The sequence below is a fragment of the Podarcis pityusensis genome (genome assembly GCF_964106645.2).
Source record: "Podarcis pityusensis genome assembly, chromosome: 2".
Taxonomy (NCBI): domain Eukaryota; kingdom Metazoa; phylum Chordata; class Lepidosauria; order Squamata; family Lacertidae; genus Podarcis; species Podarcis pityusensis.
Genome location: NC_138029.1, coordinates 123,279,155 through 123,294,978, shown reverse-complemented (window position 1 = coordinate 123,294,978; position 15,824 = coordinate 123,279,155). Strand labels below are relative to the sequence as shown.

The following is a 15,824-nucleotide window of genomic DNA, read 5'->3' as shown; positions in this document are numbered from 1 at the left end:
ATCTTATAAATGTACAGAGTGCGGAAGGAGCTTTGCTCACAGTGCTAGCCTTACTTCACATAAGAGAACCCACACAGGGGACAAACCATATAAATGCTTGGAATGTGGAAAGAGCTTCAGCCAGAGTTCACACCTTAGTTCACACAAGAGAACTCACACTGGTGAGAAGCCATATAAATGCTTTGAGTGTGGGAAGAGCTTCAGTCAGAGTTCACACCTTACTGTGCATGAGCGAATCCATACAGGGGAAAAACCATATAAATGTGTGACATGTGGAAAGAGCTTTAGTAACTGCACATACCTTGTTTGCCATCGCAGAATCCATACAGGAGAGAAGCCATATAAGTGCTTTGAGTGTGGAAAGAGCTTCAGCCAGGTTACAAGCCTTCATATACATCAAAAAATTCACAGAGGTGAAAAACTGTATGCATGTTTTGAGTGTGGAAAGAGCTTCACTCAAAGCTCAAGCCTTGAACGTCATCAAAGAATTCACACAGGGGTGAAACCATATACCTGTTTTGAGTGTGGAAAGAACTTCAGTCACAGCACAAGCCTTACATATCATCAAAGAATTCACACGGGAGAAACCATATAAATGTTTGGACTGTGGAAAGAGATTTGCACAGGGATCTAAGCTTACTTCTCATAAAAGAACTCACATGGGATAAACCATATATATGCTTGGAGTGTGGGAAAATATTTGGTCAGATTTCACAACTCATTTTGCATAAGCGAATCAAGAGGAAAGAAATATTGAGATGCTTGTAATGCGGAAAGCATTTTAATTAGAGCACCGCTGTTGCTAAACTTCATGGAATTCATACAATAATTCTCATGGGAGAAATGGTACAGCTGCTGTCACGAAGGTGCCATCAACTACAGGGCTGGCTGCCTGCCTGGTGAAATCAGTGGTGCTGTGAGCTTCTTTTGCTTCTTTCATTTAAATCAACAAAAACACACAGAAACATGGAATGTATGTCCTCAAAAACCTGAGCTGTTGCCTAGAGTGAGTGTTCCTGCCCCCAGCAGTTACTTCCTGGCCTTGAGTCCCTTCCTGTTGTCTACGGGGGCCGCTAATGGAAAATCTCTGTGTCTGTTTGGCTTTCTGCTCTGAGAGATGAAGGGCACGCCTGGTTGTAGGGGAAGGAGGGGACTCCAGTATACTAGAGACATCGTGTCGCTTGGCTGCTGTGATATTTCTAACGCAACAGGCTCCTGTCTCTGTTCAGGGCTGGAGCACCTGCTATCTTGCTCCTGTTGATCCACTATTTCCCAGCTCCTTCCTTCCTTCTGCGGTGTGTCCCATCTCAAACCACAGCAATTCTAGGTCCATACTCCCTTCCTCTTCCCCTTCTCTGAAGCCTATTGGAGTGGCAGTCTCCACCACTCTTGCTCATCTCATCTTTGAAAACAGACCAAAGGATGGCCTAATAGGGTCACACTCTTATCTAAGGAAGCATGTTGTGTGGAAAGGCAGGGGGAAAAGGCCAGAGCATCATGTACTGCTTCTGAACTCCTGCAGGTTTCTGGCTGGTGCTCTTGGGTACAAGATGGTGCCATCCATGGACCTTGGGTCAGATCCTGCAAAACAGTTATTGAAAGCGGACCAGGATTCATTGCTTTTGTTTTGTAGCAGTTGGGTAATTTGATTGTAGCTGGTAATGAGGCATTTCCCTTCTTTCCTCCAGGGGTGTCCCACCTTTTCCTTGTAACTTCTAGATGAATTAAAGCATTATATTTGAGCATTATCATGGGGGTCAGAGTAATACATTTTGTTACATGTGTGCTGTTGTAGTTACCTTTCACTGGAAAGGTGGAATATAATCAGGTATACCTATAAATGCACATGCAGAAAAACACATGCATACTCAGAAATAATAAAATTCCTTGCTTATAAACCACTGCAGGAGGAAGCAACGCCTTGAAGCAACATTCCAACATATTGTTAGTTACAAGCAGGCCAACTAATTCAGATTAACACCATCAGCTTCTGTCCATCTTTATAGAATAAGTAAAAATGCTATATTCTTAACCATATTGGATTATCTTTTTTTAAAAAAGGGAAGGGGGAAATTGAGTTCCCCTAAGTGTTTTCATTTGGAAAATCTTAACGCACTTCTAGTCATGCAAATTCTTCATAGCTTTCCTGAAAGCTCTAATGGAAACTTTTGGAACAGGGCAGAATTAAAGCAGTAAACAGCTCCATTTTAGGAAGAAAGTGAAGTAAACTGCCTTTTAAAAAAATACAGTGGTACCTCAGGTTACAGACGCTTCAGGTTACAGACTCTGCGAAGTCAGAAATAGTACCTCAGGTTAAGAACTTAGCTTCAGGATGAGAACAGAAATCGTGTGACGGCGGCAGCGGGAGGCCCCATTAGCTAAAGTGGTACCTCAGGTTAAGAACAGTTTCAGGTTGAGAACGGACCTCTGGAACGAATTAAGTACTTAACCTGAGGTACCACTGTAGAAGACATTGCAATTATTCAGCCTCGAACTTGCCAGCCTGGAGTGCAGTTGCCAAGTCACCTCTGTCCCGAAGGGGGCATAGCTGGCAAACCTGCAGAGGTGAGAAAAGCCATGGGGGGCAACCAGTGGGAGTGGAGAGGAGCCCCTCCGAAGTTTTGGAGGGAAGATCTTGAGAGGCCAGGGGCTGAGCTGGATTGGAAAGCAGTAAATAAAATGGAAACCTTTCTTTTAAATAAAAGCATACATGTGCTAGGAACTCCGCAAGAGCTGAGCTATTGTTTAGAATAGAACAGAATGAATTGTAAGAATACTATTTAAGAACCTATTTATAAACTGAAAACAAGATGAGGCGAGAAAATAAATATAATCAGCCCAACAGTTACCAATAAAGTGCATGTATTACTCAGCCATAAATAAAACTTTCACAAATCCAACTTGGTTAGGAAGCACCCTAAATTGACAGCATTCATAGCTGGGATCCAAGGAATCGCTTCTGTCAACCAGAGGGAAAGTTCTGTTGAACGAATGAAATTGTTGGAGAGGCGATGGAGGAAATTGTTGGAATGTTGATGAGAGAGAGAAATGCAAGGTGGGGCATCGTGTTGGGCTGCGACCAGTGGCGTAGAGTGGGTTGTCAGCACCCGGGGCAAGGCAAGTAATTTGCGTCCCCTAACCCGTGGATTTGCGCCCCCTAACCTGTGGATTTGCGCCCCCTAACCCTAACCCCCAGATGTTGCGCCCGGTGCGGCCGGCCCCCCCTGCACCCCCCACGCTACGCCACTGGCTGCGACAGATTGTAATGGATTGCTTCCAAGTCGGTTCAGCAACAGATTGGGGGTGTGGGAGGAATCACCCCCAACCGCCTTGTATTTCGCCAGAAGAAAGGTAGCAACCCTCTTTTATGGGGTACAAAGAAGCAGAATCCGCAATGTCCCCAGCACCTTAAAGTTTGGGGTGGAGGGTGGAGTGGGGTGGGGGGAATACTGGCTCTTCAAGGGTTAAAGGCAGCGATTATATTGCTAGAGAGGACTTCCTGGGGGGAGAGGGAAAGCGTCACTTCCTCCTCCGTTTGTCACATTTGAACAGCTGCGAGGTAGGAGATTCTGCAGCGCGGAAGACGGTGCCTTTTGCAAGGTAGGAAAAGAGGGATATATTTGGGGGGCGGAGGGGGCTCCCGTGCCAGAGCAGGAGAGAAGCCCTCCGGGAGAGGAGCATGCATGGGGTTGCACCCCACATTTGAGCCCCCAAAGAGCTGTGGGGAGAGCAAAGGACCTCGAGGGCTGCAGGAGGAGAGCAAGGCAAGAAGGCGAGGCAGGGGGGGGGGGAGAATTTTAGGGTGGGGTAGGAACCCCCCCAGAAAAGGAAAGGGGGCAGGATGCCTCTGGGGAGAGGAGGAAGGAGGCATGGATGTTTTGGAGAGAAAGGGGTCGAGTAGAGAGGGCAGGATTAGACCAAAGGGGGGGGGGTCTCGGATCGGGGACTTTCTGCCTGCTGAGGAGATGCTCCGCTCTTGAGCTACAGCCCCTTCCCCTAAAGTGGGGTTGGGGGAGGAGGTGGAATGGAGGGAGGCAGCCAGGTCACAGCTCCAGGCTGGCAGAGAAAGAAGGAAGCCAAAAAAGGAATGTTTTGAATGTTGGTGGGAAGAAGATCCTCTTTCAGGCATGACTCCACTTTCCTCGCATGGTGGGGTTCAGGAGGGGGGGACACTCCTCTTTTATCATGGGAGCTCCACACCTAGGCAGGCTTATCATTCACCAGGAAAATATCTTGGGCGGGAAAATGCCTGCAGGGCCTCAGAGGCTGCCTTTGCTTCTATCTCCCTCCCAATAACCTGCAGCTTCCGAGCTCCTCAGGAAGGATGGAAGAGTCTGATCCTGCGAACCTAGCGAGGATGGAAGGGGGAAGATGGACGGTTGACCTGGTCCGGCTGCCTCCCCCAACCTCTGACCGTTCCCCTCCAGGACCCTCAGAGAGATCTGGTGAGTGGCAGGGAATGGAGTTGGGGGCATGGAGGTTTGGGGAGTGGAAACAAGGAAATTCTGTGGCAAGATAAATCCCTGCAGGCTCCCTTTGCTTCTGCCTGAGTTACAGGGGGTTGGGGGGGGGAGGATGGATGGATGGGGGGGAGGGACACCCCCCAAGTGAGCAGAAAAGACACAGGGGGGAGAAAAGGCAAGGAGGTCTTTCCAGCTCCCCTGGAAAGAAAACAAGGAGGGCTGCAGGGCCAGAGTTCTGGACTGGCAGAGATTAAAGATAGGCAGGAAATGAATATTTTCTCATGGTGACTTGGGCATAGCCAGGATTTGGGGCTTCTGTCTACCAGCTCCATCTGGTACACAGGCTGAGACCCTACCTGCACACAGACTGTGGTACGTGCTATGGTTATCTCCCGCTTGGATTGCTACAATGTACTGTAGGTGGGGCTGCCTTTGAAAGTGACTCGGAAACTACAATTAATCCAGAAAGCGGCAGCTCAACTGGTGACTGGGAGCAGTTGCCAGGAGCATATAACACTGGTCTTAAAGGATCTACATCGGCTCAGAGTTTGTTTCTGAGCATCATTCAAAGTGTTGGTGCTGACCTTTAAAGCTCTAAACAGTCTTGACCCTGTAGACCTGAAGGAGCATCTCTAACCCCAGACACTGAGGTCCAGCTCTGGTTCCCTGATTGCCAGAAGTGAAGTTACAGGGAACCAGGCAGAGGGCCTGCTCAGTGGTGGCACCCTTCAGATGTCTTCCTGGTGCAACTGGACTTCTCCGCAACCCTTCCCCTCCGCAGGGAGGTGGGACCGATTCGGATGGTCCGCCCCCGCCACTTAATGGATCCAATTGGCTTCCAGAGAGTGGTAGGGGATGCTTTATCCCAAGTTGATGGCCTTTCAGTTGATTCCCTGGTGGCACGCTGGAATGCGGAGTTAACCAGGGCTATTGACTGTCTGGCTCCGAAGCGCCCTCTCCGATTGCATGGAGCCCGGACAGCCCCGTGGTTTTCCCCGGAGCTGAGGGTGATGAAACAATCGTTGAGACGGCTAGAGCGCCGGTGACGGAAAACTCATTCTGAATCAGACCGGACACGGGTTAGAGCTCAACGTCGAGCCTACCAAGTGGCAATGGCGACGGCGAAGAGGGCCTTCTTCGCTGCCTCCATTGCATCTGCAGAAAATAGCAGCAGGAGACTTTTTCAGGTGGTTCGCAGTTTATCGGAACCACCTGTACCACCGGGGCCTGGTAGGGACCCCAAGATCTCCTGCAATGCTTTTGCAAAGTTTTTTGCAGATAAAATTGCTCAGATTCAGAAGGAGGTAGACTCCACAGTGGGAGCAGGGCCAGGGCGGGAGAGTGCTAGAGTTCTGTCTGGTCCTGTTATATGGGATCAATTCCAATCTGTTACCTCCGAGGATGTGGACAGGCTGCTTGGACGAGTGAAACCGACCACCTGTCTCCTTGATCTTTGCCCATCCTGGCTGATAAAAGCGAGCCGGGAAGGGCTGGGCGATGGGCTCTGCGGGGTGGTGAATGCTTCCCTCTGTGAGGGAGCCTTCCCAGACCCGCTGAAAGAGGCGGTCATTAAACCGCTTCTTAAAAAAACATCTTTAGACCCAGCCAATTTGGCCAACTATCGCCCAGTCTCAAATCTGCCATTCTTGGGCAAGGTGATTGAGCGGGTGGTTGCTGAGCAACTCCAAACACGCCTGGAGGAAACGGACCATTTGGATCCCTTCCAATCGGGATTCAGGCCTCACCATGGGACTGAAACTGCCTTGGTCGCGCTGGTTGATGATCTCCGGCGGGCTAGGGACAAAGGTGAGAGCTGTTTCCTAGTTCTGCTGGATCTCTCAGCGGCCTTTGACACCATCGACCATAACATCCTTCTGGACCGTCTAGAGGGGCTGGGAGCTGGGGGCACTGTCATACAGTGGTTCCGCTCCTTCCTCCTGGGCCGTGTCCAGAAAGTGGTGGGGGGGGTGAGTGTTCAGACCCCTGGGCTCTCACTTGTGGGGTGCCTCAGGGTTCTGTCCTCTCCCCCATGCTTTTTAATATCTATATGAAGCCGCTGGGAGAGATCATCAGGGGGTTTGGACTGGGTGTTCATCAGTATGCAGATGACACCCAGCTCTACCTCTCCTTTAAATCAGAACCAGTGAAGGCGGTGAAGGTCCTGTGTGAGTGCCTGGAGGCGGTTGGAGGTTGGATGGCGGCTAACAGATTGAGGTTGAATCCTGACAAGACAGAAGTACTGTTTTTGGGGGACAGGAGGCGGGCAGGTGTGGAGGATTCCCTGGTCCTGAATGGGGTAACTGTGCCCCTGAAGGACCAGGTGCGCAGCCTGGGAGTCATTTTGGACTCACAGCTGTCCATGGAGGCGCTCCACCTGGTACGCAGGCTAAGACCCTACCTCCCCGCGGACTGTCTCGCCAGAGTGGTGCATGCTCTGGTTATCTCCCGCTTGGACTACTGCAACGCGCTCTACGTGGGGCTACCTTTGAAGGTGACCCGGAAACTGCAATTAATCCAGAATGCGGCAGCTAGACTGGTGACTGGGAGTGGCCGCCGGGACCACATAACACCGGTTCTGAGAGATCTGCACTGGCTCCCAGTACGTTTCCGAGCACGATTCAAAGTGTTGGTGCTGACCTTTAAAGCCCTAAACGGCCTCGGTCCTGTATACCTGAAGGAGCGTCTCCACCCCCATCGTTCAGCCCGGACACTGAGATCCAGCGCCGAGGGCCTTCTGGCGGTTCCCTCATTGCGAGAAGTGAGCCTACAGGGAACCAGACAGAGGGCCTTCTCGGTAGTGGCGCCCGCCCTGTGGAACGCCCTCCCATCAGATGTCAAAGAGATAAAGAATTACCTGACATTCAGAAGACATCTTAAGGCAGCCCTGTTCAGGGAAGTTTTTAATATGTAATGCTGTACTGTTTTTAACACTGATTGGGAGCCGCCCAGAGTGGCTGGGGAAACTCAGCCAGATGGGCGGGGTATAAATAATAAATTATTATTATTATTATTATTATTATTATTATTATTATTATTATGTCAAGCAGATAAAGAACTATGTAGCTTTTAGAAGACATCTGAAGGCAGTCCTGTATTGGGCAGTTTGATGTTTTATATATGCTGTGGCTGAGGAAACCCAGCCAGATGGGCAGGGTATAAATAATAAAATCACCATCATCATCATCAGATGTTACAGAAAGTCTCACTAGGATGGTGATTTGGATTACATTTTTAATTGTCATCTTCCCTTAACTTTAGCAGGTGATGAACACGACAGTCGTTGTTCTCGGGTCTCATCAGAAAGAACCAAGAATGAAGTCAAAGGAAAGACCTTTCAAGATCAAGAGGAAACAAGACCACAAGAGAAAAACCAAGAAGAAAATAGGAGGTATGAAGGCCTTCTAATGCAGACTGATAACGACCATCAAATCCCAGTCCAGAAAAAACATCAGAAGGGGAAGAGAACAAATGAGAGACCTTTATGTGGCAAAACATTCCAAAGTAAATCTAGGTTCAATTCACACTGCAGAATCCACACAGAGGAGAAACCGTGTGAATGCTTGGTGTGTGGAAAGAACTTCAGTGACAGCTCAGGCCTAAAATCACATGAAAAAATTCACGCAGGACAGGAATCATACAAATGCCTAGAATGTGGAAAGGATTTCAATCGCCACTCATACCTTAAAAGACATTACAAAGTCCACACTGAGGAGAAACCATATACCTGTTTAGAGTGTGGAAAGGCCTTCACTAGCAGATCAAGCCTTGTATATCATAAAAAAATCCACACAGGGGAGAAACCATATACCTGTTTTGAGTGTGGAAAGGCCTTCACTAGCAGCTCAGGCCTTGCAATGCATCAAAAAATCCACACAGGGGAGAAGCCGTATAAATGTTTGGAGTGCGGAATGAGCTTCGCTTACAGCTCAAGTCTTACATTGCATCAAAGAATTCACACTGGGGAGAAATCTTATAAATGTTCGGAGTGCGGAAGGAGCTTTGCTCACAGTGTTAGCCTTACTACACATAAGAGAACCCACACAGGGGAGAAACCATATAAATGCTTGGAATGTGGAAAGTGCTTCAGCCAGAGTTCAAACCTTAGTTCACATAAGAGAACTCACACTGGTGAGAAGCCGTATAAATGCTTTGAGTGTGGGAAGAGCTTCATTCATAGTTCATACCTTACTGTGCATGAGCGAATCCATACAGGGGAAAAACCATATAAATGTGTGACATGTGGAAAGAGCTTTAGTAACTGCACATACCTTGTTAGCCATCGCAGAATCCATACAGGAGAGAAGCCATATAAGTGTTTTGAGTGTGGAAAGAGCTTCCGGCATGGTACAGGCCTTCATAAACATCAAAAAATTCACAGAGGTGAAAAACCATATGCATGTGTTGAGTGTGGAAAGAGCTTCACTCAAAGCTCACAGCTTAAATGTCATCAAAGAATTCACACAGGGGTGAAACCATATACCTGTTTTGAGTGTGGAAAGAACTTCACTGAAAGCTCAAGCCTTAGATCTCATCACAAAGTTCACACAGGGGAGAAACGATATAAATGTTTGGACTGTGGAAAGAGATTTGCACATGGATCTGGCCTTACTTCTCATAAAAGAATTCACACAGGGGAGAAACCATATATATGTTTGGAGTGTGGAAAGAGATTTGCACAGGGATCTGCCCTTACTTCTCATAAAAGAACTCACACAGGGGAGAAACCATATAAATGTTTGGAGTGTGGAAAGAGATTTGCACATGGATCTGCCCTTACTTCTCATAAAAGAACTCACACAGGGGAGAAACCATATAAATGTTTGGAGTGTGGAAAGAGATTTCCACATGGATCTGGCCTTACTTCTCATAAAAGAACTCACATGGGATAAACCATATATATACTTGGAATGTGGGAAAAGATTTGGTCAGATTTCGCAACTCATTTTGCATAAGTGAATCAAGATGGGGAAAATATTTCGATTCTTGTAATGAGGAAAGCACTTTAAGTGGAGCACCGCTAATTTGCAAGATATAGGTTTGTTGGATTTGGAGGGACATAATAACTGTTGGGCTTGGCACCCTTATTGAATTTATGGAAAGGCAAAAATACACAGAGATTTCTCAAATCATATTATAAGGAGATCACTTCTTAAAGTTTGGGAGAAATACAAAGATCGGTTGCAGCCTAAAATCCCGTGGTGGGCCTCTCCAAGCAGAGGCCACAGTGGTGAAGAAAAAAAATACGTTGTGAAATTGGCCTACTTATAAAATAATTTTAAAAGAAGATAACCAGCTGAAACTTAAAAGTTTTGAGGAATTAAGAGATATTATTACAGATTGGTTCCAATATTATCCAATATTCAAAAAAATTAATGTAGATAAAAAGGGTTTGCCAAGGAAACCTCGAGATTTGAGTTACATCAGCCGTGATAAAGTGGTCTCAAGACTTTGGGTATGTTATAACAATGTCCCAATGGGAAAATCTGTGGAAGAATAGTTGGAGATTTACCACGTGCTATGCCGTAAGGGAAAACGTTTTAAAAATGCAGCACCAGTGGTATTTGACTCCATGGAAATTAGCCAAAATGTACAAAGGATCCAAAAGTAACTGTTGGAGATGTGGAGATCAAACAGGCTCACTGTATCATATATGGTGGCAATGTAGCAAAATAAAGAAATTTTGGGAGGAAATCCATTCAGAATTAGAAAAAATGTTAAGACTTTCCTTTACAGTGGGACCTCGGGTTAAGAACTTAATTTGTTCTGGAGGTCCATTCTTAACCTGAGGTACCACTTTAGCTAATGTGGCCTCCTGCTGCTACCGCGCGATTTCTGTTCTCATCCTGAAACAAAGTTCTTAACCGAGGTACTATTTCTGAGTTAGTGGAGTCTGTAACCTGAAGCATCTGTAACCTGAGGTGTCTGTAACACGAGGTACCACTGTAATAGAAAGCCAGAGGCACATCTGTTGGGGATCACTGACTCAGATATTCCAAAACAAATTAAAGGTATTTTTTTGTATGCAACAGTGGCAGCGAGAGTCCTTATAGCCATCAAGGTGGAAAAGCAACATAATTCCTTCCAGACAGGAGTGGATTCAAAAATTGACTGAATATGCTGAATTAGATAGCTTATCAGGAAAAAATAAACCGAGAGCTGAATTTGTATCAAAATGGGAGTGCCTGATCACCCCATCTGTCTCCTGAGAAATCTCTATGTGGGACAAGAAGCGACAGTTAGAACTGGATATGGAACAACTGATTGGTTCAAAATTGGGAAAGGAGTATGACAAGGCTGTATATTGTCTCCCTGCTTATTTAACTTATGTGCAGAATTCATCATGCGAAAGGCTGGGCTGGATGAATCCCAAGCCGGAATTAAGATTGCCGGAAGAAATATCAAGAACCTCAGATATGCAGATGACACAACCTTGATGGCAGAAAGTGAGGAGGAATTAAAGAACCTTTTATTGAGGGTGAAAGAGGAGAGCGCAAAATATGGTCTGAAGTTGAACATCAAAAAAACGAAGATCATGGCCACTGGGCCCATCACCTCCTGGCAAATAGAAGGGGGGGGAAATGGGGGCAGTGAGAGATTTTACTTTCTTCGGCTCCATGATCACTGCAGATGGTGACAGCAGCCACGAAATTAAAAGACGCCTGCTTCTTGGGAGAAAAGCGATGGCAAACCTAGACAGCATCTTAAAAAGCAGAGAAATCACCTTGCCAATAAAGGTCCATATAGTTAAAGCTGTGGTTTTCCCAGTAGTGATGTATGAAAGTGAGAGCTGGACCATAAAAAAGTCTGATTGCTGAAGAATTGATGCTTTTTTTTATTTTTTTTTTTTATTTCCTCCCTCCCCCCCCCCCTCTAAGAATTGATGCTTTTGAATTATGGTGCTGGAGGAGACTCTTGAGAGTCCCATGGACTGCAAGAAGATCAAACCTATCCATTCTGAAATCAGCCCTGAGTGCTCACTGGAAGGACAGATTGTGAAGCTGAGGCTCCAATACTCTTGCCACCTCATGAGAAGAGAAGACTCCCTGGAAAAGACCCTGATGTTGGGAAAGATGGAGGGGACAAGGAGAAGGGGACGACAGAGGACGAGATGGCTGGACAGTGTTCTTTAAGCTACCAGCATGAGTTTGACCAAACTGCGGGAGGCAGTGGAAGACAGGAGTGCCTGGCGTGCTCTGTTCCATGGGGTCACAAAGAGTCGGACACGACTAAATGACTAAACAACAAAAAAACTGTGTAAAAATAATATAAAAAATAATATTTTGGTATGGCAGTAAAGTTATTTAGAAAGAACTAAGGAATAAATGGGAGGTTGGGTTTAATGATAATGAGATTTTTTTTTACTGTAACATGAAATTGCAATCTCAAATTTATGTCATATTCTTTATCTTACTAATAACAATAGATAGTTTAAGTTTTCTTTTCCTTCCCCCCTTCTTAATTTGTACTCTTTATTGGTATTGTCTTTTTGTAATATTTTTTTTCCAGTTATGTAATTTTGTCCCAGTTATGTAAGAGAGCTTCTTTCACTTCTTTCATTTAAATCCACGTAAATACAGAGATTTCAATTACTTCCTGGCTTTCCGACTCTTCCTGCATCTGTATTTTATGCAAGGAGTAAAAATACCTCATCCTAAGCTTTAGGAAGAAATTTCTGACTGCAAGTGAGATGAGCTACCTTGGAAGGTGGTGAACTCTCCTTCCTTTTTTTAGGTTTTTCAGCAGAGGTCGGGTTGTTTTTCCTGCATTGCAGGGGGTTGGTCTAGATCAGGGATTGTCCACCTGGTCCCTACCGTACACTAGTGGGCATTTCAGGATTCTAACTGGGCAGTAGAGGGTTCTGAATCCTCCCATCAAGTCCTGGTGGGCGGTAAGGAAATTTTACCATCAAGAAAGATGCATTAGTGGGCGTTAAGTATAAAAAGGTTGACTACCCCTGGACTGGGACGTAGGTGGTATTGTCGTCTAATCCACAGAACCTAGGGCTTTCCTATCAGAAGGTTGGCGGTTTGAATCCCCGCGACGGGGTGAGCTGCCATTGCTCGGTCCCTGCTCCTGCCAACCTAGCAGTTCGAAAGCACATCAAAGTGCAAGTAGATAAATAGGTACCGCTCTGGCGGGAAGGTAAACGGTGTTTCCGTGTGCTGCTCTGGTTCGCCAGAAGCGGCTTAGTCATGCTGGCCACATGACCTGGAAGCTGTACGCTGGCTCCCTTGGCCAGTAAAGTGAGATGAGCGCCGCAACCCCAGAGTCATCCGCCACTAGACTTAACGGTCAGGGGTCCCTTTACCTTTACCCCAGGACTTGTGGTCCCTTCCAACACTACATTTCCCTGGTCCTGAATGGGGTAACTGTGCCCCTGAAGGACCAGGTGCGCAGCCTGGGAGTCATTTTGGACTCACAGCTGTCCATGGAGGCACAGGTTAAATCTGTGCCCAGGGCAGCTGTGTACCAGCTCCATCTGGTACGCAGGATGAGACCCTATCTGCCTGCGGACTGCCTCGCCAGAGTGGTGCATGCTCTGGTTATCTCCCGCTTGGACTACTGCAATGCGCTCTACGCGGGGCTACCTTTGAAGGTGACCCGGAAACTACAACTAATCCAGAACGCAGCAGCCAGACTGGTGACAGGGAGCGGCCTCCGAGACCATATAACACCGGTCTTGAAAGACCTACATTGGCTCCCAGTACGTTTCCGAGCACAATTCAAAGTGTTGGTGCTGACCTTTAAAGCCCTAAACGGCCTCGGTCCAGTATACCTGAAGGAGCGTCTCCACCCCCATCGTTTTACCCGGACACTGAGGTCCAGCACTGAGGGCTTTCTGGTGGTTTCCTCACTGTGAGAAGCCAAGTTACAGGGAACCAGGCAGAGGGCCTTCTCGGTAGTGGCGCCCTCCCTGTGGAACGCCCTCCCACCAGATGTCAAAGAGAACAACAACTACCAGACTTTTAGAAGACATCTGAAGGCAGCCCTGTTTAGGGATGCTTTTAATGTTTGATGTATCACAGTATTTTAATATTCTTTTGGAAGCCGCCCAGAGTGGCTGGGGAGGCCCAGCCAGATGGGCAGGGTATAAATAAATTATTATTATTATTATTATTATTATTATTATTATTATTTGTATTATTCTTTGACCTTGAGTTTCCGGTTCTGGTCTTGCACCATGGCGGCAGCTCCCTCGACATTGGAGGCAGGCACAAATGAAGGGGTAGGGAACGAAAGGGTTTAAGCATTCCTGGAAACCTCCTGGGGTATGAGGGAGCAGGCTGACCCCCGGTCGCCTCAACGGCTCGCTCCCGTGCAGATCAGCATGGGGGCAGATGGAGGAGTTGGGTCATCACCTTTGCCATGATGCAACCCCCTCGGACCGCCATCAAAAGTGGAGGTTCTCCTTATAATTGGATTTTATTGACCGTGCACTGGAGGAGATGTGGACACTAGAAGCTATATGTGGTTTGAAAGGAGTGAAGGTGGGGAGAACCTTGTTGTTTTGACCGATGTCGTTGGGAAACCAGAGTTTAACCCAACCACCACCCAAATAAATTTAAGGAGGTGTTGACATACAACCTATTTTTAAGAGGAAGGACATTGGCTAAACAGCAAAACGCTACCATGGAGGTGAGAGGAATTTCACAAGGGCACATGAATAGCAGTGGTCCCCGAATGCTTGGAGAGAAAAACCCTTCCCGTCTAAGACAAGGGAGAAAATGGTGAATGTTTGAAAGTTGTTGATCAACTGAAAGCAGTGGCCTGTTGTTTATCTGGAAGTGGGATGGAGGGGGAGCTGTGTTGAGGAGGACAGGACTTAATCTTGTGACTTCAGGTCCACCCTGAACCACCCTGGAATGACAACATTGGGACAACATTCCTACTGCCCAAGGTCGCAATAGGAAAAACATCAGCGGCAGTGATATACCCATTTTGACTCTTCTGCACCCTATCTGCATAACTTAGCAATTATAAAATATAGACGTGCATTTACTCTCACAAGGTTGAATATACTGCCTTCGGTTGTAATTGAGGGACGATTCCACACGAAAAACGGTTATGTCCCTGTGGAGATGGCAGTTCTGAATCAGTGGCGCATGTCCTTCTGGTTTGCACTCTATATAAAGATTTGAAGAGTGATGTTATCACCCCTATTTTATTGTCCATTCCGGGTCACCCAACGCCTGTCACAGTGTTTTTTCTCTCAGCAGACCAAGATGAGCAGGTGACATCAAAGGTTGCAAGGTTTTTAGCTGGGGCAATTAGAATAAGATCCACTATCTGACTATTGATTCGAAACCCCAAAATGTATTTTATATAATTGAGTTTTTATCTTTTTGCTGCTTCCGCACATGCGCGTGACATCACTTTTAGCACCTGCGCATATGTGAGTGGCGAAACGTGGAAGTAACGCGCTCCGTTACTTCCAGGTTGCCATGGAGCGCAACCCGAAAATATTTAAGCTTAAGCGTATTCACCCCGAGGTATGACTGTACTAGGATAGAGAGCTGACTGCACCTGTGATTTTATGCTGCACCATTTTGATCAATGTGTGCCTATTTCCAAAGTGTGTTTGGAGGCCAAGTGATGCTAGACACACACACACACAAGCACAAATCTGTTAGGCCACATTCACACCACATATCCAAAGCCCCATGAAACCCCCCTAAGATTTCTGGGAGCTCTTTTGCTGGTTAAGGGTGCTGAGAGTTGTGACAATAAACTATTGTATGGGGTGCACAGTTCGACACACAACTTTTGCAGGGGTTACATTTTGGTGGTAAAGTCGAAATCACATATAGTTGGGACAAACCCCTGGGAATGCGTCCATCGGACCATCCTTGCCTTCTGGAACCAGCAGCCGGATGCCTCTTAGACCCCCGTCCTGCCCCCACCCCCATTTTTCTGCCCTGTGCAAAAAGAGCTTTAAAACTCTCTGCTTGCAAGTCAATTGTATATATTTTTACTTTTTCGGTGTTTTCTTCCCCCTGTAAAAGATCAGGACTGCAGTTTTGAGGCATCTGAATATAGACTGCATTTTTAATCAAGGCTTATATTGGCTTATATCTTGATCAGGTTCCTAAATTAAATGGGCTTATATTCACAAATGTTTCATGCCAGGCAGAAGACCAGCTGCTTAGAGAACCTTGGCAATGTTTTCCTCCTAGACAAGGGGCCCCTTGATTTATAGCAGAAAACAATTCTCAAAGTCGTAAAAAGGGAATTACAGGCTAAGAGCAAGGTTACACAGACCCTACATAATTAAGAGTTGCTAAATAGTAAGAATTATTATACCTCCCGTTAAACTTGAGCCATATCTTCCTAAGGTTAAAGGCCAAGAGCAAATGGAAGAGA

At 46.6% G+C, this 15,824-nt stretch overlaps 1 protein-coding gene and 1 long non-coding RNA gene across 2 annotated transcripts in view; one reads left to right on the top strand and one right to left on the bottom strand.

The window, feature by feature from the left end:
• LOC308470208 overlaps positions 1-15,824 on the bottom strand; it is a 116,129-nt gene that overhangs the window by 90,384 nt on the left and 9,921 nt on the right. The gene's annotated exons all lie outside the window — the stretch shown is intronic.
• LOC308469627 (uncharacterized protein) lies at positions 3,557-12,052 on the top strand. Its single transcript, XM_080992359.1, has 3 exons — positions 3,557-3,600; positions 4,304-4,445; positions 7,722-12,052. The coding sequence occupies exons 2-3, from the start codon at positions 4,325-4,327 to the stop codon at positions 9,350-9,352; spliced, it is 1,752 nt and encodes a 583-aa protein (XP_080848485.1). The 5' UTR covers positions 3,557-3,600; positions 4,304-4,324; the 3' UTR covers positions 9,353-12,052.

Bases quoted from the DNA above. Each gene is read 5' to 3' on its own strand.
- LOC308469627 (XM_080992359.1), top strand. From the start codon at position 4,325: ATGGAAGAGTCTGATCCTGCGAACCTAGCGAGGATGGAAGGGGGAAGA. The intron at 4,446-7,721 runs GTGAGTGGCAGG...CCTTAACTTTAG, and splicing joins AGGACCCTCAGAGAGATCTG to CAGGTGATGAACACGACAGT.